At 37.2% G+C, this 26,779-nt stretch overlaps 1 protein-coding gene across 3 annotated transcripts in view; it reads left to right on the top strand.

Annotated features, from left to right (window-relative positions):
• The window catches only part of GRIA4 (glutamate ionotropic receptor AMPA type subunit 4), a gene marked incomplete at both ends in the record, with an annotated part of 512,633 nt that overhangs the window by 370,918 nt on the left and 114,936 nt on the right, over positions 1-26,779 (top strand). For all 3 annotated transcript variants that reach the window (XM_082660213.1, XM_082660214.1, XM_082660215.1), the window contains one exon: positions 1,991-2,044. In XM_082660213.1, coding sequence (XP_082516339.1) covers positions 1,991-2,044 — 54 coding nt within the window. The remainder of the gene's footprint in view (positions 1-1,990; positions 2,045-26,779) is intronic.

Genomic DNA, 26,779 nt, shown 5'->3' with positions numbered 1-26,779 from the left:
ACCCTAGGACAAATGGTGGAAGCAAGACTATACAGACAAGATCTCACACAGAAGTATACACATATACATTCACAAAAAGAGGAAAAGGGAAAAAAATCATAGATCTTGCTCCTAAAGTCTACTTCCTTAATTTGGGATGATTGGTTGTCTATTCAGGTATTCCACAGATGCAGGGTATATCAAGTTGATTGTGGAGCTTTAATCCGCTGCTTCTGAGGCTGCTGGGAGAGATTTCCCTTTCTCTTCTTTGTTCTCACAGCTCACAGGGGCTCAGCTTTGGATTTGGCCCTGCCTCTGCATGTAGGTCGCTGGAGGGCGTCTGTTTTTTGCTCAGACAGGGCGGGGTTAAAAGAGCCGCTGATTCGGGGGCTCTGGCGCACTCAGGCCGGCGGGGCGGGAGGGGCACGGCGTGCGGGGCGGGCCTGCGGCGGCAAAGGCCGGCGTGACTTTGCACCAGCCTGAGGCCCGCTGTGCGTTCTCCCGGGGAAGTTGTCCCTGGATCCCGGGAACCTGGCAGTGGCGGGCTGCACAGGATCCGCGGAAGAGCGGTGTGGAGAGTGACCTGTGCTCGCACACAGGCCCCTCGGTGGCGGCAGCAGCAGCCTTATCATCTCCCGCCCGTCTCTGGGGTCCGCGCTTTTAGCCGCGGCTCGCGCCCGTCTCTGGGGTTCGCGCTTTTAGCCGCGGCTCGCGCCCGTCTCTGGAGCTCCTTTAAGCAGCGTTCTTAAACCCCTCTCCTCACGCACCAGGAAACAAAGAGGGAAGAAAAAGTCTCTTGCCTCTTCGGCAGGTGCAGACTTTTCCCCGGACTCCCTCCCAGCTAGCCGTGGTGCACTAACCCCTTCAGGCTATGTTCAAGCCGCCAACCCCAGTCCTCTCCCTGCGCTCCAGCCTCAGCTCGCAGCCCCGCCCGCCTCGGCGGGTGAGCAGACAAGCCTTTCGGGCTGGTGAGTGCCGGTCGGCATCGATCCTCTGTGCGGGAATCTCCTCGCTTTGCCCTCCGCACTCATTGCTGTGCACTCCTCCGCGGCTCCGAAGCTCCCCCCTCCGCCCCCCGCAGTCTCCGCCCGCGAAGGGGCTTCCTAGTGTGTGGAAACTTTTCCTCCTTCACAGCTCCCTCCCACTGGTGCAGGTGCCGTCCCTATTCTTTTGTCTCTGTTTTTTCTTTTTTTTTCTTTTGCCCTACCCAGGTACGTGGGGAGTTTCTTGCCTTTTGGGAGGTCTGAGGTCTTCTGCCAGCGTTCAGTAGGTGTTCTGTAGGAGTTGTTCCACGTGTAGATGTATTTCTGGTGTATCTGTGGGGAGGAAGGTGATCTCCGCATCTTACTCTTCCGCCATCTTCAAGGTCCCCTGTCCTTATTCTTTTTATCATAATAAAATATTGCTATATCCATAGGAAAGTGAGAATTACCTAGGTATTCTGTGGTATCAGAGGTATCTAAAAACAGAGATTTTGCCTAGAAAAATCTTACCTGCTTTTCAGGACAACGATCCAATCTACTCATAGAAAATGATTCTCACCAGTTGAGGCACCTAACAGTCTATCATGAATTCTTATAAATCATCAATAAATTAAGTACATCTAAATTCTTTGAACCAAAATAATTTTCTTTCTTATGTTAAAGTATTCTTTTTTAGAAATATATGTAAACTATTGGTTTGTCTCATAACATTGTCATTCTCTTTGAGGGGATTATAGCATAGTAGTTTTCTGAACAAGATATAATGAAATGATTGGTCATTTATACAGTGGGATTGAAATTACAGGGTTTTTGTTTTTTTTTTTTTTTTTACTTCAACCACTTAATTTTTAGTGTGGCTTATGAATTTCTTATAATTAGGATAAATCACTTTCATAAGAGAAACGATATCATTTTCTCAACATGTTTCCACATGGCATTATGCTAGAACAGTTAAAATTCTGTTTTTAAAAATATGATCATTCAGTAAAGTTAAATTGGTTTTCTCATATTTCCTTATATCTTCACAGATTGTGAGTGTTGGAAAGCATGTTAAAGGCTACCATTATATCATTGCAAACTTGGTAAGAACTCTTTATTTTCTATTTTTCATAAGAATTGCTCAGACATTCAAGATTATGTTAACTGTGCCTTGAAATAGTGCTCTATTATTAAACTATATTACTTACTAAGCTTTTTATAACACATAGGATAGTACTCTTATGTGTCCACAAAAAAATTAATGGTCAATCTAAGAAAGAAATGGAAAATTTTATTTAGGCCTACCTGAGGATTATAACCTGCTAGTTAGTCTTTCAGAAAGCTCTGAGGACTGTTCTGCCCATTAGAGGTCAAAGCAACGAGATTTTCTGCACAACTTAGAGGTCAAAACATAATTTTTTGAGATAAAGGGTTATGAATCAAAGTAACATATTGACAGTTTACATAGTCCAACAAGGCAATAGTGGGTCATTGTGACCCCTTACAGGATTGAGAGAGGAATGTTATCTCCTACTCTCCTAAGTAGTTAGCTTGCTGGTGCCAGTAGGAAATTGCTTCTTTTTCTTTCTTTCTTTCTTTCTTTTTTTTTGTGAGTAGGCATGCCTGGGTCATCTAAGAGAATCTAGGTAATATATTAATGTATAATGCAGATGCACACTGCACACTAAAGGGGAGGAGGTGGTAGCTCAAATGGTGGAAAAATTTTGTTAAATTTTTCTTGTCTTTCCTTAAAAACAATTGTATTTCATTAATCACAGTGATCATATTTCTAATTCAATATATTTTGGTGCAGATAAGCTTGATATCTGCCATAGTGACCTTTAAAGCTAATTATAATGTTTGTTTTACTATGATATTACTTGGCAAATTAGATAATGGCCTTTTGTCTGTGTGAATGATAAATGTGCTACTCTATGGATGAAGATTGTCAATACTTAGATGTATTACAAGAATGATTAAAATTGATGACCCATGTTTTTTAATTTTATGAAAAACAAGTTTGAAATGGCTATTTAAGAAAGTCTTTTGTTGGGAGTAATCCAAATTATTTTAATACTGTCAACTTTTCACATATATATAGATGTTTATTGTTTGTACAACATACAGGCATTAGTATAAAATTCTTAAAGGTGTAAGTCAAGTCCTTTTAGATTTCTTGGCAAGGCTCAAGTATTTCTTGTTAACTTTGCAAGTGCGGGGGAAAACTGACCATGCAGAGGGCCATTCTCCTTGATTTATCAGAGTACCCTGATAAAAAGGGCAGTATCATATCTTCCCTAAGTGCTTGATCTCAAAAGTGGTTTATCCTAGAGAAGTTAAGAATGTGTTCTCCTTTTCCTCTTTTCCCACCACATATTTCTTTGGTGAGGATCTTGCACTCAAAGCATGGAAAGAACAAAATGCTACAAAACAGATTCATATTCATCCACTCTTTTCATGTGGCAAGTGGGCCATCATACTTTGAGACAGGAATTTTAAGTCTTTAGTGAACTAGGTTTCACTATGGAGTTGAGATATTAAAATACATCAGTAAACTCTAAAGTTTTATTGTATTGTGTTTCTTGAATAAAGTATAATTTTGTTACTTAATATTATCATGAAAATACTGAGAAATTTTTACTTGTTTTTTCCATTGCTTTTAGTAGGCCTGTAGTCTGGATGTTTCAAAATATTTTATAAAACTATAAATCTTAAAGCAAATATATCCTGATATTAATCACCATAAGAGAAAAAGAGAGACATTTATTGATGTGACTTATAATGTCACAATGACATTATACAAGGAGACTCTAGCAAATAGAAGGTTTTAATACCATCTATTCTTTCCAAACAATGGAATTCAGAAGGAAAAAAAAAGACAATATGTTACAGATTATCATGCCAGAACGGAATTGCTGACATTGACAAACCAATACAAAATTAAAAGAATTAATAGTTATAATATCCTAATGGGTATAACAGCCTGTATTAAACAGCCCTAGTAGATGGCATCACATTCAAGTCATCTATATAACGACTAAGTAACAACATATGAAGTAGAAAAGACTGATTTAGTTGGAGGGATTATGATGGAGACAAGGGAAGCTCCTAAACTCCCTTCCTTCCACAGACACACATACAGAGCAATTCCTCTGAGAAAAATCCAGAAACTAGCTGAATGACTCCTACACATCAGGCAGCTGAGCAAACACCCACACAGAAATGGGTTGGAAAGGGTGAGGCACACTCTTTCCATAAACACTACTCCCAGCATAGTGCCATACAATTGGAAGGGAATCCCCAACCCTCAGCTTCTACATGAAGAGCAAAGGACTTGGACCACATGTTTAACACCTCAGTTTTTAAGGCTGCCACTCAAGAGAGAGCCCCTCAAAAACACCTAGGTCCAAAAGCCAATGGGACATGCATCCACATGACCACAGTGGTGTGAAACTATAAATTAATTATAAGAAAAAAACTGGAGAATCTACGAATATGTGGAAATTAGCCAAAGGCTCCTGACAACCATTGGGTCAAAAGAAATCAAGAGTGAAATAAAAAAGTACCTTGAGACAAATGCAATTGGAAATGGAAACATACCATGCCAGAACATATGGAATACACCTAAAGCAGTTCTAAAAGGGAAGTTTATAGAAATAGATGCCAACATTAAATAAAAATAGAGAAATCAAATAAAGAACTTTATACCTCAAGGAACTAGAAAAATGAGAAAAAACTAAGCTCAAATTTAGGTGAGGGAAGGAAATAACAAAGATCAAAGTGGAGACAAATGAAATAGAGACTAAAAAGACAATAGAAAATATCGATGAAGGTAGTTTTAAAAGATAAACAAAATTGACAAATCTTTAACTAGACAAAGGAAAAAGAAAACTTTTGAAAATCATAAAGGTAAGAAGATCAATTGCAGCTAATACCACAGAAATACTAAAGATCATAAGAAACTACTATGAACAATAATACTGACAAATTATATACCCTAGAAGAAATGAATAAATACCTAGAAGCATAAAACATATCAAGCATGAATTATAATTAAAAGGAAAATCTGAACTAACCAATAACAAGAGAGTAGTTTGAATCAGTAACCAAATCACTCCTCCACAAAAAAGTCAAGGAACATATGGCTTCATGGATAATTTCTACCAAACCTTTAAACAAGAATAATTACCAAAACTTTTAAAATTATTCCAATAAATAGAAGCAGAGAGAACACTTCCAAATTTACTTTCAAGGCCAACATTACACTGATACCAAAGCCAGACAATGACACTACAAAAAAAGGAAATTTCAGACTGATTGTTGAACATAGATGCAAAATCCTCTACAAAATATTAACAAACCAAATTAAACAGTACATTAAAAGGATGGAACGAAGATCATATCAAGATCAAGAGGGATTTGCCCAGAGATGCAAGGATGGTTTGATATCAGCGAATTGACCAATGTGATGGCACCACATTACAAAAAGAATAAAAATCATATGATCATCTCAATAGAGGCAGAAAAAGCTTTTGACATAATTCACATCATTTCATGATAAAAAAATCTCAAGAACCTGAGTATAGAAGGAACATACTGCACTATAAAAAAGGCCATGTATGACAAGCCCACATCTAACATCATATCTAATGTTGAAAAGCTGAAAGCTTTTCATTTAACATGAGGATGTCTTCTCTCACCACTATTTTTCTTTTTTTATTTTTATATTTATTTAGTTATTTATTTTTGAATTTTATTTTATTTTTTTATATAGCAGGTTCTTAATAGTTATCCATTTCATACATATTAGTGTATATATGTCAATCCCAATCTCCCAATTCATCACACTACAACCACCACCCACCCCCGCCACGTCCCCCCTTGATGTCTATACAGTTGTTCTCTACATCTGTGTCTCAATTTCTGCCCTGCAAACTGGTTGATCTGTACCATTTTTCTAGGTTCCACATATATGTGTTAATATACAATATTTGTTTTTCTCTTTCTGACACTTCACTCTGTATGACAGTCACTAGATCCATCCACATCTCTACAAATGACTCAATTTCGTTCCTTTTTCTGGATGAGTAATATTCCATTGTATATATGTACCATATCTTCTTTATCCATTCATCTGTCAATGTGCATTTAGGTTGCTTCCATGTCCTGGCTATTGTAAATACTGCTGCAATGAACATTGGAGTATGTGTGTCTTTTTGAATTATGGTTTTCTCTGGGTATATGCCCAGTAGTGGGATTGCTGGTTCATATAGTAATTCTACTTTTAGTTATATTAAGGAACCTCCATAGAGTTCTCCATAGAGGCTGTATCAATTTACATTCCAACCAACAATACAAGGGGGTTCCCTTTTCTCCACACCCTCTCCAGAATTTAATGTTTGTAGATTTTCTAATGATGCCCATTCTAATTGGTGTGAGGTGATACCTCAGTGTAGTTTTGATTTGCATTACTATAATAATTAGTGATTTTGAGCAGCTTTTCATGTGCATCTTGGCCAACTATGTGTCTTCTTTGGAGAAATGTCTATTTAGGTCTTCTGCCCATTTTTCTATTGGGTTGTTTGTTTTATTAATATTGAGCTGCATGAGGTGTTTATATATTTTAGAGATTAATCCTTTGTCCATTGATTCATTTGCAAATATTTATCCCATTCTGAGGGCTGTCTTTTCATCTTGTTTGTACTTTCCTTTGCTGTGCAAAAGCCTTTAAGTTTCTATAGCTCCCATTTGTTCATTTTTCTTTTCATTTCCATTACTCTAGGATATGGATCAAAAAAGATCTTCCTGTGATTTATGTCAGAGTGTTCTTCCTAAGTTTTCCTCTAAGAGTTTAAGTGTCTGGTCTTACATTTAGGTCTCTAATGCATTTTGAGTTTATTTTTGTGTATGGTGTTAGGGAGTATTCTTTTTTTTTTTTTTTTACATCTTTATTGGAGTATAATCGCTTTACAATGGTGTCTTAGTTTCTGCTTCATAACAAAGTGAATCAGTTATACATATACATATGTACCCATATCTCCTCCCTCTTGCATCTCCCTCCCTCCCAACTTCCCTATCCCACCCATCCAGGTGTTCAGAATGCACCGAGCTGATCTCCCTGTGCTATGTGTCTGCTTCCCACTAGCTATTTATTTTACGTTTGGTAGTGTATATATGTCCATGTCACTCTCTCACCTTGTCACAGCTTACCCTTTCTCCTCCCCATATCCTCAACTCCATTCTCTAGTAGGTCTGTGTCTTTATTCCCATCTTACCCCTAGATTCTTCATTACAATTTTTTTTCTTAGATTCCATATATATGTGTTAGCATATGGTATTTGTCTTTCTCTTTCTGATTTACTTCACTCTGTATGACAGACTCTAGGTCCATCCACCTCACTACAAATAAATCAATTTCACTTCTTTTTATGGCTGAGTAATGTTCCATTGTATATACGTGCCACATCTTCTTTATCCATTCATCCGATGATGGACACTTAGGTTGTTTCCATCTCCTGGCTGTTGTAAACAGAGCTGCAATGAACATTTTGGCACATGACTCTTTTTGAATTATGGTTTCCCCAGGGTATACGCCCAGTAGTGGGATTGCTGGGTCATATGGTAGTTCTATTTGTAGTTTTTTAAGGAACTTCCATACTGTTCTCCATAGAGACTGTACCAATTCACATTCCCATCAGCAGTGCAAGAGTGTTCCCTTTTCTCCACACCCTCTCCAGCATTTATTGTTTCTAGATTTTTTGATGATGGCCATTCTGACTAGTGTGACATAATATCTCATTGTAGTTTTGATTTGCATTTCTCTAATGATTAATGATGTTGAGCATTCTTTCATGTGTTTGTTGGCAATCTCTATATCTTCTCTCAGGAAATGTCTGTTTAGGTCTTTTGCCCATTTTTGGATTGGGTTGTTTGTTTTTTGTTATTGAGCTGCAAGAAGTCTTGTAAATTTTGGAGATTAATCTTTTGTCAGTTGCTTCATTTGAAAATATTTTCTCCCATTCTGAGGGTTGTCTTTTGGTCTTGTTTATGTTGCCTTTGCTGTGCAAAAGCTTTGAAGTTTCATTAGGTCCCATTTGTTTATTTTTGTTTTTATTTCCATTTCTCTAGGAGGTGGATCAAAAAGGATCTTGCTGTGATTTATGTAATAGAGTGTTCTGCCTGTTTTCCTCTAAGAGTTTGAGAGTATCTGGCCTTATATTTAGGTCTTTAATCCATTTTGAGCTTATTTTTGTGTATGGTGTTAAGGAGTGTTATAATCTCATACTTTTACATGTACCTGTCCAGTTTTCCCAACACCACTTATTGAAGAGGCTGTCCTTTCTCCACTGTATATTCCTGCCACCTTTATCAAAGATAAGGTGACCATATGTGCGTGGGTTGATCTCTGGGCTTTCTATCCTGTTCCATTGATCTATATTTTTGTTTTTGTTCCAGTACCATACTGTCTTGATTACTGTAGTTTTGTAGAATAGTCTGAAGACTGGGGGCCTGATTCTTCCAGCTCCGTTTTTCATTCTCAAGATTGCTTTGGTTATCAGAGTCTATTGTGTTTCTATACAAATTGTGAAATTTTTTGTTCTATTTCTGTGAAAAATGCCAGTGGTAGTTTGATAGGTATTGCATTGAATATGTAGATTGCTTTGGGTAGTAGAGTCATTTACACAATGTTGATTCTTCCAAGAATCCAAGAACATGGTATACCTCTCCATCTATTTGTATCATCTTTAATTTCTTTCATCAGTGTCTTATAATTTGCTGCATACAGGTCTTTTGTCTCCTTAGGTAGGTTTATTCCTAGATATTTTATTTTTGCTGCAGTGGTAAATGGGAGTGGTTTCTTGATTTCACTTTCAGATTTTTCATTATTAGTGTATAGAAATGCCAGAGATTTCTGTGCATTAATTTTTTATCCTGCTACTTTACCAAATCCATTGATAAGCTTTAGTAGTTTTCCGGTAGCATCTTTAGGATTCTGCATGTATAGTATCATGTCATCTGCAAACAGTGACAGTTTTACTTCCTGTTTTCCAATTTGGATTCCTTTTACTTCCTTTTCTTCTCTGAGTGCTGTGGCTAAAACTTCCAAAACTCTGTTGAATAAGAGTGGTGAGAGTGGGCAACCTTGTCTTTTTCCTGATCGTGGTGGAAATGCTTTCAGTTTTTCACCATTGAGGATGATGTTTGCTGTGGGTTTGTCATATATGGCCTTTATTATGTTGAGGAAAGTTCCCTCTATGCCTACTTTCTGCAGGGTTTTTATCATAAATAGGTGTTGAATTTTGTCAAAAGCTTTCTCTGCATCTGTTGAGATGATCATATGTTTTTTCTCCTTCGATTTGTTAATATGGTTTATCACATTGATAGATTTGCGTATATTGAAGAATCCTTGCATTCCTGGAATAAACCCCACTTGATCATGGTGTATGATCCTTTTAATGTGCTGTTGGATTCTGTTTGCTAGTATTTTGTTGATGATTTTTGCATCTATGATCATCAGTGATATTGGCCTGTAGTTTTCTTTCTTTGTGACATCCTTGTCTGGTTTTGGTATCAAGGTGATGGTGGCCTCGTAGAAGGAGTTTGGGAGTGTTCCTCCCTCTGCTATATTTTGGAAGAGTTTGAGAAGGATAGGTGTTAGCTCTTCTCTAAATGTTTGATAGAATTCGCCTGTGAAGCCATCTGGTCCTGGGCTTTTCTTTGTTGGAAGATTTTTAATCACAGTTTCAATTTCAATGCTTGTGATTGGTCTGTTCATATTTTCTATTTCTTCCTGATTCAGTCTTGGCAGGTTGTGCATTTCTAAGAATTTGTCCATTTCTTCCAGATTGTCCATTTTATTGGCATAGAGTTGCTTGTAGTAATCTCTCATGATCTCTTTTATTTCTGCAGTGTCAGTTGTTACCTCTCCTTTTTCATTTCTAATTCTATTGATTTGAGTCTTCTCCCTTTTTTTCTTGATGAGTCTGGCTAGTGGTTTATCTATTTTGTTTATCTTCTCAGAGAACCAGCTTTTAGTTTTATTGATCTTTGCTATTGTTTCCTTCATTTCTTTTTCATTTATTTCTGATCTGATTTTTATGATTTCTTTCCTTCTGGTAGCTTTGGGGTTTTTTTGTTCTTCTTACTCTAATTGCTTGAGGTGCAAGGTTAGGTTGTTTATTTGAGATGTTTCCTGCTTCTTAAGATGGGCTTGTATTGCTATAAACTTCCCCCTTAAAACTGCTTTTGCTGCATCCCATAGGTTTTGGGTCGTTTTGTCTCCATTGTCATTTGTTTCTAGGTATTTTTTTTATTTCCTCTTTGATTTCTTCAGTGGTCACTTCATTATCAAGTAGTGTATTGTTTAGCCTCCATGTGTTTGTATTTTTTACAGATCTTTTCCTGTAATTGATATCTAGTCTCATGGCATTGTGGTCAGAAAAGATACTTGATACAATTTCAATTTTCTTAAATTTACCAAGGCTTGATTTGTGACCCAAGATATGATCTATCCTGGAGAATGTTCCATGAGCACTTGAGAAAAATGTGTATTCTGTTGTTTTTGGATGGAGTGTCCTATAAATATCAATTAAGTCCATCTTGTTGAATGTATCAGTTAAAGCTTGTGTTTCCTTATTTATTTTCATTTTGGATGATCTGTCCATGGGTGAAAGTGGGGTGTTAAAGTCCCCTACTATGTATGTGTTACTGTCAATTTCTCCTTTTATGGCTGTTAGTTTTTGCCTTATGTATTGAGGTGCTCCTATTTTGGGTGTTTAAATATTTACAATTGTTATATCTTCTTCTTGGATCGATCCCTTGATCATTATTTGGTGTCCTTCTTTGTCTCTTCTCATAGGCTTTATTTTAAAGTCTATTTTGTCTGATATGAGATTTGCTCCTCCAGCTTTCCTTTGGTTTCCATGTGCATGGAATATCTTTTTCCACCCCCTTACTTTCAGTCTGTATGTATTTCTAGGTCTGAAGTGGGTCTCTTGTAGACAGCATATATATTGGTCTTGTTTTTGATCCATTCAGCCACTCTGTGTCTTTTGGTGGGAGCATTTAATCCATTTACATTTAAGGCAATTATCGATATGTATGTTCCTATTCCCATTTTCTTAATTGTTTTGGTTTGTCATTGTAGATCTTTTCCTTGTCTTGTGTTTCTTGACTAGAGAAGACCCTTTAACATTTGTTGTAAAGCTGTTTTTGTGGTGCTGAACTCTCTCAGCTTTTGCTTGTCTGTAAAGATTTTAATTTCTCCATCAAATCTGAATGAGATCCTTGCTGGGTAGAGTAATCTTGGTTGTAGATTTTTTCCTTCATCACTTTAAATATGTCCTGCCAGTCCCTTCTGGCTTGCAGAGTTTCTGCTGAAAGATCAGCTGTTAACCTTATGGGGATTCCCTTGTGAGTTATTTGTTGTTTTTCCCTTGCTGCTTTTAATATATTTTCTTTGTATTTAATTTTTGACAGTTTGATTAATATGTGTCTTGGCGTGTTTCTCCTTGGATTTATCCTGTATGGGACTCTCTGTGCTTCCTGGAGTTGATTAACTATTTCCTTTCCCATATTAGGGAAGTTTTCAACTATAATCTCTTCAAATATTTTCTCAGTCCCTTTCTTTTTCTCTTCTTCTTCTGGAACCCCTATACTTCGAATATTGGTGCATTTAATATTGTCCCACAGTTCTCTGAGACTGTCCTCAATTATTTTCATTCTTTTTTCTTTATTTTGCTCTGCAGTAGTTATTTCTACTATTTTATCTTCCAGGTCACTTATCCGTTTTTCTGCCTCAGTTATTCTGCTATTGATCCCTTCTAGAGCATTTTAAATTTCTTTTATTGTCTTGTTCATCATTGCTTGTTTCATCTTTAGTTCTTTAGGTCCTTGGTAAATGTTTCTTACATTTTCTCTATTCTATTTCCAAGATTTTGGATCATCTTTACTATCATTATTCTGAATTCTTTTTCAAGTAGACTGCCTATTTCCTCTTCTTTTGTTAGGTCTGGTGGGTTTTTATCTTTCTCCTTCATCTGCTATGTGTTTTTCTGTCTTCTCATTTGCTTATCTTACTGTGTTTGGGGTCTCCTTTTTACAGGCTGCAGGTTCGTAGTTTCTGTTGTTTTTGATGTCTTTCCTCAGTGGCTAAAGTTTGTTCAGTGTGTTGTGTAGGTTTCCGGTGGAGGGGACTAGTGCCTGTGTTCTGGTGGATGAGGCTGGATCTTGTCTTTCTGGTGGGCAGGTCCACATCTGGTGGTGTGTTTCGGGGTGTCTGTGGATTTATTATGTTTTTAGGCAGCCTCTCTGCTAATGGGTGGGGTTGTGTTCCTGTCTTGCTAGTTGTTTGGCATAGAGTGTCCAGCACTGTAGCTTGCTGGTCATTGAGTGAAGCTGGGTGTCAGTGTTGAGATGGAGATCTCTGGGAGATTTTCACCATTTGATATTACGTGGAGCTGGGAGTTGTCTTGTGGACCAGTGTCCTGAATTTGGCTCTCCCACCTCAGAGGCACAGCACAGACTCCTCGTTGCAACAACATGAGCCTTTCATCCACACGGCTCAGCATAAAAGGGAGAAAAAGTAGAAAGAAAGAAAAAAAGAAAGAGCGTAAAAGAAAAGAAAATAAAGTAAGATAAAATAAAATAAAGTTATTAAAATAAAAAATAATTATTAAGAAAAAATTAAAAAAAAAAAACGGTAGGATAGAACCCTAGGGCAAATGGTGAAAGCAAAGTTTTACAGACAAAATCTCACACAGAAGCATACACATACACACTCACAAATAGAGGAAAAGGGGTAAAAATAATAAATCTTGCTCTCAAAGTCCACCTCTTCATTTTGGGATGATTCATTGTCTATTCATGTATTCCACAGATGCAGGGTACATCAAGTTGATTGTGGAGATTTAATCCACCGCTCCTGAGACTGCTGGGAGAGATCTCCCTTTCTCTTCTTTGTTCACACAGCTCCCCGGGCTCAGCTTTGGATTTGGCCCCGCCTGTGTATGTAGGTCACCAGAGGGTGTCTGTTCTTTGCTCAGACAGGACAGGGTTAAAGGAGCAGCTGACTCGAGAGCTCTGGCTCACTCAAGTTGGGGGAAGGGAGGGGTTGTGGATGCAGGGCGATTCTGCTGCAACAGAGGCCAGCAGGACTTTGCACCAGCCTGAGGTGCGCCATGTGTTCTCCCAGGGAAGGTGTCCCTGGATCCCGGGACCCTGGCAGTGGCGAGCTGCACAGGCTCCCCTGAAGGGAGGTGTGGATAGTGACCTGTGCTCACACACAGGCTTCTTGGTGGTGGCAGCAGCAGCCTTAGCATCTCATGCCCGTCTCTGGGGTCCATGATGTTAGCCGCGGCTCACGCCCATCTCTGGAGCTCCTTTAAGCAGCGCTCTTAATCCCCTCTCCTCACACACCAGGAAACCAAGAAAGAAGAAAATGTCTCTTGCCTCTTCGGCAGGTCCAGACGTTTCCCCGGACTCCCTCCCGGCTAGCCGTGGTGCACTAACCCCCTGCAGGCTGTGTTCATGCTGCCAACCCCAGTCCTCTCCCTGTGCTCTGAGGGAAGCCTGAGCCTCAGCTCCCAGCCCCGCCTGCCCCAGTGGGTGAGCAGACAAGCCTCTTGGGCTGGTGAGTGCCGGTCGACACCGATCCTCTGTGCGGGAATCTCTCCACTTTGCCCTCCACACCCCTGTTGCTGTGCTCTCCTCCGCAGCTCTGAAGCTTCCCCCTCTGCCACCTGCAGTCTCCACCCATGAAGGGGCTTCCTAGTATGTGGAAAGCTTTCCTCCTTCACAGCTCCCTCCCACTGGTGCAGGTCCCGTCCCTATTCTTTTGTCTCTGTTTATTGTTTTTTTAATTTTTCCCTACCCAGCTGTATGGGGAATTTCTTCCCTTTTGGGAGGTCTGAGGCCTTCTGCCAGCGTTCAGTACATGTCCTGTAGGAGTTGTTCCACGTGTAGATGTATTTCTGGTGTATCTGTGGGTAGGATGGTGATCTCCGCATCTTACTCTTCCGCCATCTTCCCAGAAGTCCCTGTAGGGACTATTCTAACTTCATTCTTTTATATGTAGCTGTCCAGTTTTCCCAGCACCACTTATTGAAGACACTGTCTTTTCTCTATATCCTTACCTCTTTTGTCATAGGTTAGTTGACCATAGGTTTGTGGGTTTACCTCTGGGCTTTCTATCCTGTTCCATTCATCTATATTTCTGTTTTTTGTGCCAGTACCATACTGTCTTAATTACTGTAGCTTTGTAATATAGTCTGAAGTCAGGGAGTCTGATTCCTCCAGCCCCGTTTTTTTTCATCAAGACCACTTTTGCTATTCAGGGTCTTTTGTGTCTCCATACAAATGTTAAGATTTTTTTGTTCTAGTTCTGTAAAAAATGCCATTGGTAATTTGATAAGGATTGCACTGAATCTGTAGATTGCTTTGGGTAGTATAGTCATTTGCACAGTGTTGATTATTCCAATCCAAGAACATGATATATCTCTCCATCTGTTTGTATCATCTTTAATTTCTTTCATCCATGTCTTATAGTTTTCTGCATACTGGTCTTTTGTCTCCCTCGGTAGGTTTATTCCTAGGTATTTTATTCTTTTTGTTGCCGTGGTAAATGGGAGGGTTTCCTTAATTTTCCTTTCAGATATTTCATCATTAGTGTATAGGAATGCCAGAGATTTCTGTGCATTAATTTTGTATCCTGCAACATTACCAAACTCATTGATTAGCTCTAGTAACTTTCTGGTGCCATCTTTAGGATTCTTTATGTATAGTATCATGTAATCTGAAAAAAGTGACAGTTCTAATTCTTCTTTTCCAATTTGTATTCCTTTTAATCTTTTTCTTCTCTGATTGCCATGACTAGGACTTCCAGAACTATGTTGAATAATAGTGGTGAGAGTGGACATCCTTGTCTTTTTCCTGATCCTAGAGGAAATGCTTTCAGTTTTTCACCATTGAGAATGATGTTTGCTGTGGGTTTGTTCTGTATGACCTTTATTAGATTGAGGTAGGTTCCCCCTAATCCCACTTTCTGGAGAGTTTTTATCATAAATGGGTGTTAAATTTTGTCAAAAGCTTTCTCTGCATCTATTGAGATGATCATATATTTTTTCTTCTTCAATTTGTTAATATGCTGCATCACATTGATTGATTTGCATATATTGAAGAATCCTTGCACTCTTTGGTTAAATCTCACTTGATCATGGTGTATGATCCTTTTAATTTGTTGTTGGATTCTGTTTGCTAGCATTTGTTGAGGATGTTTGCATCTATATTCATCAGTGATATTGGTCTATAATTTTCTTTTTTTATAGTATCTTTGTCTGGTTTTGGTATCATGGTGATGGTGACCTCATAGAATGAGTTTGGGAGTGTTCCTTCCTCTGAAATTTTTTGGGAGACTTTGAGAAGGATGAGTGTTAGCTCGTCTCTAAATGTTTGATAGAATTCACCTGTGAAGCCATTTGGTCCTGGACTTTTGTTTGTTGGAAGATATTTAATCACAGTTTCAATTTCATTACTTGCGATTGCTCTGTTCCTCCCTGGTTCAGTCTTGGAAGCTTATTCCTTTCTAAGAATGTGTCCATTTCTTCCAGGTTGTCCATTTTATTGGCATTCAGTTGCTTGTAGTAGTCTCTGAGGATGCTTTGTATTTCTGCAGTGTCTGTTGTAACTTCTCCTTTTCCTTTCTAATCTTATTGTTTTGAGTCCTCTTCCTCTTTTTCTTGATGAGTCTGGCTAATGATTTATCAATTTTGTTTTTCTTCTCAAAATACCAGCTTTTAGTTGGTTTTTTTTTCAGCTTTTAGTTTTATTGATCTTTGCTATTGTTTTCTTTGTTTCTATTTCATTTATTTCTGCTCTGATTTTATGATTTCTTTCCTTCTACTAACTTTGGGTTTTGTTTGTTCTTCTTTCTCTAGTTCTTTTCAGTGTAAAGTTAGATTGTTTATTTGAGTAGTTTGTTGTTTCTTGAAGTAGGATTGTATTGCTATAAACTTCCCTCTGAGAACTGCTTTTGCTGCACTCAATATGTTGTGGATTGTCTTGTTTTCCTTGTCATTTGTCTCTAGGTATGTTTTGGTTTCTTCTTTGATTTCCTCAGTGATCTCTTGGTTATTTATTAATGTATTCTTTAGCCTCCATGTGTTTGTGTTTTTTACTTGTTTTTCCCTGGAAGTGATTTCTAACTTCACAGCATTGTGGTCAGAAAAGATGCTTGATATGATTTCCATTTTCTTAAATTTACTGAGGCTTGATTTGTGACCCAAGATGTGATCTATCCTGAAGAATATTCCATGCGCATTTGAGAAGAAAGTGTAATCTGCTGTTTTGGGATGGAATGTCCTATAAATATTAATTAAATCTCTGGCCTATTGTGTCATTTAAAGCTTGTGTTTCCTTATTAATTTTCTGTTTGGATGATCTGCCCATTGGTGTAAGTGAGGTGTTAAAGTTCCCCACTATTATTGTGTCACTGTCAATTTCCTCTTTTATAGCTGTCAACATTTGCCTTATGTATCGAGGTGCTCCTATGGGGGGTGGAGATATGTTTATTACTATTATATCTTCTTGTTGGATTGATCCCTTGATCATTATGTAGTGTCCTTCCTTGTTTCTTGTAACATTCTTTATTTTCAAGTCTATTTATCTGATATGAGTATTACTACTCCAGCTTTCTTTTGATTTCCATTTGCATGGAATATCTTTTTCCATCCCCACACTTTCAGTCTGTATGTGTCCCTAGGTCTGAAGTGGGTTGCTTGTAGACAGCATATATATGGGTCTTGTTTTTGTATCCATTCAGTGAGCCTGTGTCTTTTGGTTGGAGCTTTTAATCCATTCACGTTTAAGGTAATTATTGATATGTACATTCCTATTACCATTTTCTTATTTATTTTCAGTTGTTTTTGTAGGCTCTTTTCTTCTCTTCTGCTTTGCACTTAGAGAAGTGCCTTTAGCATTCGTTTTAGAACTGGTTTGGTGGTGCTGAATTCTGTTAGCTTTTGTTTGTCTGTAAAGCTTTTGATTTCTCCATCAAATCTGAATGAGATCCTTGCTGGGTAGAGTAATCTTGGTTGTAGGTCCTTCCTTTTCCTCACTTTAAATATGGCATGCTACTCCCTCCTGGTTTGTAGAGTTTCTGCTGATAAATCAGTTGTTAGCTCTATGGGAGTTCTTCTTTATGGTGTTTGTCATTTTTCCCTTGCTGCTTTTAATAATATTTCTTTGTCTTTAATTTTTTTCAATTTGATTACTATGTGTCTCGGTTCGTTTCTTCTTGGGTTTATCCTGTATGAGACTCTGTGCTTCCTGGACTTGGGTTGCTATTTCCTTTCCCAAGTTAGGGGATTTTTCAACTATAATCTATTCAAATATTTTCTCGGGTCCTTTCTCTCTCTCTTCTCCTTCTGGGACCCCTATAATGCAAATGTTGTTGCATTTAGTGTTGTCCCAGAGGTCTCTTAGGCTGTCTTCATTTCTTTTCATTCTTTTTTCTTTATTCTGTTCCACAGCAGTGAATTCCACCATTCTATCTTCCAGGTCACTTATCCATTCTTCTGCCTCAGTTATTCTCCTACTGATTCCTTCTAGTGTATTTTTCATTTCAGTTATTGTATTGTTCATCTCTGTTTGTTTGTTCTTTAATTCTCTAGGTGTTTGTTAGACATTTCTTGCATCTTCTCAACCTTTGCCTCTATTCTTTTTCTGAGGTCCTGGATCATCTTCACTATCATTATTCTGAATTCTTTTTCTGGTAGGTTGCCTATCTCAACTTCATTTAGTTGTTTTTCTGGGGTTTTATTTTGTTCCTTCATCTGGTACATAGCCCTCTGCCTTTTCTTCTTGTCTATCTTTCTGTGAATGTAGTTTTTGTTCCACAGGCTGCAGGATTGTAGTTCTTGTTTCTGCTGTCTGCCCTCTGGTGGATGAGGCTATCTAAGAGGCTTGTGCAAGTTTCCTGATGGGAGGGACTGGTGGTGGGTAGAGCTGGCTGTTTCTCTGGTGGGCAGAGCTCAGTAAAACCTTAATCTGCTTGTCTGCTGATGGGTGGGTCTGGGTTCCCTCCCTGTTGGTTGTTTGGCCTGAGGTGACCCAACAATGGAGCCTACCCAGGCTCTTTGGTGGGGCTAATGGTGGATGCCGGGAGGCCTCATGCCAAGGAGTACTTCCAGAACTTCTGCTACCAGTGTCTCTGTCCTCACAGTAAGACACAGCCACCCCTTGCCTCTGCAGGAGACCTCCCAAAACTAGCAGGCAGGTCCGGTTCAGTCTCCTATGGGGTCACTTCTCCTTCCCCTGGTCCCGATGTGCACAACACCCTGTGTTTGTCCTCCAAGAGTGGCATCTCTGTTTCTCCCAGCCTTGTCAAAGTCCTGCAATCAAATCCTGCCAGCTTTCAAAATCTGACTGTCTAGGAATTCCTCCTCCCATTGCCAGACCCCCAAGCTGGGAAGCCTGACATGGGGCTCAGCACCTTCACTCCAGTGGGTAACTTCTGTGGTTTAAATGTTCTCCAGTTTGTGAGTCACCCACCCGGCAGTTACAGGATTTGATTTTATTGTGATTGTGCCCCTTCTACCATCTCACTGTGGCCTCCCCTTTGTCTTTGGATGTGAGGTATCTTTTATGGTGAGTTCCAGTGTCCTCCTGTCAATGACTGCTCAGCAGTTAGTTGTGATTCTGGTGCTCTTGCAAGAGGGAGTGAGCACACGTCCTTCTAGTCTGTCATCTTGATTCAACCTCTCACCACAATTTTTCAATATAGTACTGAAGTCCTAGCCAGAGCAATGAGCCAAAAAATAAATAAATAAAAGGATTCAATTTAGAAAGGAAGAAGTAAAATTGTCTGTATATAGATGACATTATAGTATTGATAGAAAAAATCACCAAAAAAGATTCCAAAAAAAATTTTTAGAATAAATGACTTCAGTAAATTTGCAGGATACAGAATTAATATAGAACTCAGTTGTGTTTCTATACAATAACAGCAAACTCTCAGAAAGAAAAATTAAGAACAGCTGGAGGCATTACATTTCCTGATTTCAAACTCTATTACAAAGCTATAGTAATCAAATCAATATTGTATTGGAATAAAAACAGACACATAGATAAATGGAACAGAATATAGAGCTCAGGAATAAACCCCAGCATATATGGTCACTTAACTTTCAACAAAGGAGTGAAGAATATACAATAAGGAAAGGTTAGTCTCTTCAATAAATAATGTTGGGAAAACTGAATATGCACATTCAAAAGAATGAAAATGGACCTTTTTACTATATAAAATGGATTATTGAAAATAAGATCTGAAACTGTAAAACTCCTAGAAGAAAAGCTAGGGGATAATCCCCTTGACTTTGGTCCTGGCAATGAGTTTTTGGATCTGATACCTAAAGCACAAGCAAAAAAAAAAAAAAAAAAACCAAATAAGTGAGACTACATCAAATGAAAAAGCTTCTACACAGCAAAGGAAACCATCAACAAAATAAATAGACAATCTACTGAATGGGAGAAAATATTTGCAAACCACATATCAAATAAAGGGTTAATATTGAAAATATACTAGGAATTCCTACAACTTAATAACAAAACTCAAGTAATTTAAAAATGGACAAATGACCTAAGACATTTTTCCAAACAAGACAAATTATCAACAGATATGAAAAGATGCTTAACATAATTACTCATCACAGAAATGCAAATCAAAACCCCAATGAGATACCACCTCAAAACTCAAATTCGTTAGGGTGGCTATTATCTAAATGGATAAATATATATTATATATATATAAAAACATGGTATAACATGGTCATTATAGTTATTAATACTATATTATTGAAATTTGCTAAGAGAGTAGAAATTTTGTTCTCATCAAAAAAAGAAATGTGAAGTGTTGGGTGTGTTAATTAAATCAATGGTGGGTATCTTTCACAGTGTGTACACATATCAAATCATCAATTGTACAGTTTGAATATATCGCAATTTTATTTGTCATGTATCCCTCAATACAGTTGAAAAAATACTGATTTAATGAGAATAGTAAGAACTGATTCCTAAAATAAAAATTCTTACTGGTTAGTGAAGGCTACAAATATTCTAGAAAGTTTCAAATATTCTGTAGTCATAAAGTTGAAAATCAAAACAGAAAGTATGAAGTCCAATTCATATTTAACAAAAAGAGAAGAATGAAACAAGGCAAACATCAATATGGGATGTTTAAAATTATATCATGAATTTACAAGCATATTATTTTTATAATTGAAGTATAGTTCATTTACAATATTGTGTTAATTTTAGGTGTACAGCATAGTGATTTAGGTGTGGGGTTTTTTGCAGATTATATTCCATTATAGATTATTATGAATTATTGAATGTAATTCCCTGTGGTATACAGTAAATTCTTATTCCTTATCTATTTTATATATAGTAGATTTGTATCCATTAATCCCATACTCCTAATTTGTTTCTTCTCCTTCCCTCTACACTTTGGTAAACATAAGTTTCTTTTCTATGTCTGTGAGTCCATTTCTGTTTTCTATATAGATTCATTTGTATTCTTTTTTAGGTTCCTCATATAAGTGATATCATATAGTATATGTCTTTTTGCTGTCTGACTTACTTCACTAAGCATAATATTCTCTAGGTCCATCCATGTTGCTGCAAATGGCGTTATATCATTCTTTTTATGGTTTCGTAATATTCCATTGTGTGTATATATATATATATATATATATATATATATATATATATATATATATATATATATATCCCATATATTTTAAGCCAGTTGTCTGTTGATGGACACATGGGTTGTTTCCATGTCTTGACTGTTGGAAATAGTGCTACTATGAACATTGGGCTGCATGTATCTTCTTGGATATGTGCCCAGGAGAGGGATTTCTATATCTTATGGTAGTTCTATTTTTAGTTTTTCAAGGAATATTTATTCTGTTTTACATAGTGGCTGCACCAATTTACATTCCTACAAACAGTGTGCAAACTCTTTCTAGCAATTATTATTTGTAGATTTTTTTTTTTTTTTTTTTTTTGCTGTACTTGGGCCTCTCACTGTTATGGCCTCTCCCATTGTGGAGCACAGTTTCCGGATGCGCAGGCTCAGCAGCCATGGCTCACCGGCCCAGCCACTCCGTGGCATGTGGGATCCTCCCAGACTGGGGCATTTGCAGGCCGACTCTCAACCACTGAGCCACCAGGGAAGCCCTATTTGTAGATTTTTTGATGATAGCCTGTTGTGAGATGATACCTCAATGAGATTTTGATTTGCATCTTTCTAATAATTAGTGATGTTGAGCATCTTTTCATGTGCCTATTGGTCATCTGTATGTCTTCTTTGGAAGAAATATCTATTTAGGTCTCTGTCCATTTTTTGATTGGGTTGTTTATTTTTCAGATATTAAGCTATATGAACTGTGGGTATATTCTGCATATTAACCTCTTGTCAGTTGCATCATTTGAAAATATTTTCTCCCATTCCATAGGTTGTCTTTTCATTTTGCTTATGGTTTCCTTTGCTTCACAAAAGCTTTTAAGTTTGATTAGGTCCAATTTGTTTATCTTTGCTTTTATACATTTTGCCTTTGGGAGACAGATCAAGGAAAATATTACTACGATTTATGTCAAAGACTGTTTTGCCTGTGTTCTCTTCTAGGAGCTTGTAGTGTCCTGTCTTACATTTAGGTCTTTAAACCGTTTTGAGATTATTTTTGTATATGGTATGAGAGAGTGTTCTAATTTCATTGAATTACATATAGCTATTCAGTTTTCCCAACAGCACTTGATGAAGAGACTGTTTTTTCTCCATAGTATATTCTTCACTTCTTTGTCATAGATTAATTTATAGTAGATGCATAGGTTTATTTCTAGGCTCTATATTCTGTTCCATTGCTTTATATGTCTGTTTTTGTGCCAATACCACACTCTATTGTTTACTGGAACTTTGCACTATAGTCTAAAGTGTGGAAGGGTTTTACTTCCAGCTTTAATCATTTTCCTCAGGATTGCTTTGTCAATTCTGGGTCTTTTGTGGTTCCATATAAACATCTTTATTGGAGTATAATTGCTTTACAATGTTGTGGTAATTTCTGCTGCATAACAAAGTTAATCAGCTATACGTGTACATATATCACCATATACCCTCTCTCTTGTACCTCCCTCCCACCCTTCCTATCCCACCCCTCTAGGTGGTCACAAAGCAGTGAGCTGATCTCCCTGTGCTATGCAGCTGCTTCCCACTAGCAATTTTACATTTGGTAGTGTATATATATCAATGTTACCCTTTCACTTTGTCCCAGCTTACCCTTCCCCCTCCCTGTGTCCTCAAGTCCATTCTCTACATCTGTGTCTTTATTCCTGTCCTGCCCCTAGGTTCTTCAGAGCATTTTTTTTTTATTATTCCATATATATGTGTTAACATATGGTATTTGTTTTTCTCTTTCTGACTTACTTCACTCTGTATGACACACTAGGTCCATCCACCTCACTACAAATAACTCAATTTCATTTCTTGTTATGGCTGAGTTATACTCCATTGTATATATACGCCACATCTCTTTATCCATTTATCTGTTGATGGACACTTCGGTTAGTTCCATGTCCTGACTACTGTAAATAGTGCTGCAATGAACATTGTGGTGCATGTCTCATTTTGAATTATGGTTTTCTCAGGGTATATGCCCAGTAGTGGGAATGCTGGGTCATACTGTAGTTCTATTTTTAGTTTTTTAAGGAAAATCCATACTGTTCTCTATAGTGGCTGTATCAATTTACATTCCCACCAACAGTAAAATATGGTTCCTTTTTCTCCACGTCCACTCGAGCATTTATCATTTGTAGATTTTTTGATGATGGCCATTCTGACTGGTGTGACATGAAACCTCATTGTGGCTTTGATTTGCACTTCTCTAATCACTAGTGATGTTGAACATCCTTTCATATGTTTGTTGGAAATCTGTATATCTTCTTTGGAAATATCTATTTAGGTCTTCCCCCTAGTTTTGGATTGGGTTTTTTGTTTTCTTGATATTGAGCTGCATGAACTGCTGTGTATTTTAGAGATTACTACTTAGTCAGTTGCTTCATTTGCAAATATTTTCTCCCATTCTGAAGGTTCTCTTTTCATCTTCTTTATGATTTCCATTGCTGTGCAAAGCTTTTAAGTTTCATTAGGTCCCATTTGTTTATTTTTGTTTCTATTTCCTTTTCTCTAGGAGGTGGGTCAAAAAGGATCTTGCTGTGATTCATGGCAGAAAGTGTTCTGTCTATGTTTTCCTCTCAGAGTTTTATAGTGTCTAGCCTTACCTTTAGGTCTTTAATCCGTTTTGAGTTTATTTTTGTGTATGGTGTTAGGGAGTGTTATAATTTCATACTTTTACATGTACCTGTCCAGTTTTCCCAGCACCACTTATTGAAGAGGCTGTCTTTTCTCCAATGTATATTCTTGCCTCCTTTATCAAAGATAAGGTGACTATATGTACATGGGTCTATCTCTGGGCTTTCTATCCTGTTCCATTGATCTATATTTCTGTTTTTGTGCTAGTACCATACTGCTTTGATTACTGTAGCTTTGTAGTATAGTCTGAAGTCAGGGAGCCTGATTCCTCCAGCTCCGTTTTTCTTTTTCAAGATTGCTTTGGCTATTTGGGGTCTATTGTGTTTCCATACAAATTGTGAAATTTTTTATTCTAGTTCTGTGAAAAATGCCATTGGTAGTTTGATAGGGATTGCATTGAATCTGTAGATTGGGTAGTATATTCATTTCCACAATTTTGATTTTTCCCATCCAAGAACATGGTATATGTCTCCATCTGTTTGGATCATCTTTAATTTTTTTTGTCCGTGTCTTAACAGTTTTCTGCATACAGGTCATTTTTCTCCTTAGGTAGGTTTATTCCTCAGTATTTTATTCTTAATGTTGCAGTGGTAAATGGGAGTATTTCCTTAACCTCTCTATCATTTTTTTCATCATTAGTGTATAGGAATATAAGAGATTTCTGTGCATTAATTTTGTATCCTGCTACTTTATGAAATTATTGATTAGCTCTAGTAGTTTTCTGGTAACATTTTTAGGATACTCTATACATAGTATCATGTCATCTGCAAACAGTGAGAGTTTTATTTCTTCTTTTCCAATTAGGATTCCTTTTATTTCTGTATTATCTAATTTCTGTGGCTAAAACTTCCACAACTATGTTGAATAATAGTGGTGCGACTGGGCGACCTTGTCTTTTTCCTGATCTTAGTGGAAATGTTTTCAGTTTTTCACCTTTGAGAATGATGTGGGCTGTGGGTTTGTCATATATGGCCTTTATTATGTTGAGGTAATTTCTCTCTATGCCTACTTACTGAATGGCTTTTATCATAAATCGGTGTTGAATTTTGTTGAAAGCTTTTTCTGCATTATTGGGATTATCATGTGGATTTTATCTTTAATTTGTTAATATGGTTTATCGCATTGATTGATTTATGTATATTGAAGAATGCTTGCATTCCTGGGATAAACCACACTTGATCATGGTGTATGATCATTTTCATGTGCTGTTGGATTCTGTTTGCTAGTATTTTGTGGAGGATTATTGCATCTATGTTCGTTAGTAATATTGGCTTGTAGTTTTCGTTTTTTGTGACATCTTTGTCTGGTTTTGGTATCAGGGTGATGTTGGCCTCATAGAATGCATTTGGGAGAGATCCTTCCTCTGCAATATTTTGGAGGAGTTTGAGAGGGATAGGTATTAGCTTTTCCCTAAATGTTTAATAGAATTCACCTATGAAGCCATCTGGTCCTGGGCTTTTGTTTGTTGGAAGATATTTAGTCACAGTTTCAATTTCAGTGCTTGTGATTGGTCTGTTTTATTTTCGATTTCTTCCTGGTTGTCCAACTTATTGGCATATAGTTGCTTGTAGTAATCTCTCATAATCCTTTGTATTTCTGCAGTGTCAGTTGTTACTTCTATTTCATTTCTATTTCTGTTGATTTGAGTCTTCTCCCTTTTTTTATTGATGTGTCTGCCTAATGGTTTATCAGTTTTGTTTATCTTCTCAAAGAACCAGTTTTTAGTTTTATTGATCTTTGCTATCATTTCCTTCATTTCTTTTTCATTTATTTCCCATCTGATCTTTATGATTTCTTTCATTCTGCTAACTTTGGGGGTTTTGGGTCCTCTTTCTCTAATTGCTTTAGGTGTAAAATTAGGATGTTTATTTGAGATTTTTCTTGTTTCCTGAGGTAGCATTTTATTGCTCTAAAGTTCTCCCTTAGAACTGCTTTTGCTACATCCCATACATTTTGGGCTGTCGTGTTTTCATTGCCGTTTGTTTCTAGGTAGTTTTTGATTTCCTCTTTGATTTCTTTAGTGATCTCCTGGTTATTAAGTAGCATATTGTTTATCTTCCATGTGTTTTCATATTTTACAGTTTTTTCCTGTAATTGATATCTTATCACATAGCATGTGGTTGGAAAAGATACTTGCTATGATTTCAATTTTCTTAAATTTACCAAGGCTTGATTTGTGACCCAAAATATGATCTATCCTAGATAATGTTCCATGGGCACTTGAGAAGAAACTGTATGCTGTTGTTTTAGGATGGAATGTCCTATAAATATCAATTAAGTCCACCTTGTTTAATGTGTCGTTGAAAGCTTGTGTTTCCTTATTTATTTTCATTGTGGATAATCTTCCATTGGTGAAAGTGGGGTGTTAATGTCCCCTACTATGATTGTGTTACTGTCGATTCCCCCTTTTATCACTGTTAATATTTGCCTTATGTATTGAGGTGCTCCTATGTTAGGTGCACAAATATTTACGATTGTTATATCTTCTTCTTACATTGATCCCTTGATCATTATGGAATGCCATTCATTGTCTCTTGTAATAGTCAATTTTGTCTGATATGAGAATTGCTACTCCAGCTTTCTTTTGATTTCCATTTGCATGGAACATCTGTTTCCATCCCATCACTTTCAGTATGTACGTGTCCCTAGATATTAAGTGGGTCTCTTGTAGACAGCATATATATGGGTATTTTTCTGTATCCATTCAGCCAGTCTATGTCTTTCAGGTGGAACATTTAATCCATTTACACTAAAGGTAGTTATCAATATGTATGTTCCTATTACCATATTCTTAATTGCTTTGGGTTTGTTATTGGAGGTCTTTTCCTCTCTTGTGTTTCCTGCCTAGAGAAGTTTCTTTAGCATTTGTTGTAAAGCTGGTTTGGTGGTGCTGAATTCAACTTGCTTTTGCTTGTCTGTAAAGGTTTTAATTTCTCTGTTAAATCTGAATGAGATCCTTGCTGGGTAGAGTGATCTTAGTTGTAGGTTTTTCCCTTTCATCACTTTAAATATGTCCTGCCACTCCCTTCTGGCTTGCAGAGTTTCTGATGAAAGATCAGCTGTTAACCTTATGGGGATTCCCTTGCTGCTTTTAATATTTTTTCTTTGTATTTAATTTTTGATAGTTTGATTAATATGTGTCTTGGCATGTTTCTCCTTGGATATATCCTGTATGGGACTCTCTGTGCTTCCTGGACTTGATTGACTATTTCCTTTCCCATATTAGGGAAGTTTTCAACTATATTCACTTCAAATATTTTCTCAGTACCTTTCTTTTTCTCTTCTTCTGGGAACCCCTATAATTCGAATGTTGGTGCTTTTAATGTTGTCCCAGAGGTCCCTGAAACCGTCCTCAATTCTTTTTCCTTTATTCTGCTCTGTGGTAGTTATTTCCACTATTTTATCTTCCAAGTCACTTATCTGTTCTTCTATCTCAGTTATTCTACTATTGATTCCTTCTAGAGAATTTTTAATT

Source organism: Grampus griseus, assembly GCF_964374135.1.
Source record: "Grampus griseus genome assembly, chromosome: 8".
Classification (NCBI taxonomy): domain Eukaryota; kingdom Metazoa; phylum Chordata; class Mammalia; order Artiodactyla; family Delphinidae; genus Grampus; species Grampus griseus.
The sequence above is the reverse complement of the archived record's forward strand: the minus strand, read 5'-3'. Positions and strand labels throughout refer to the sequence as shown.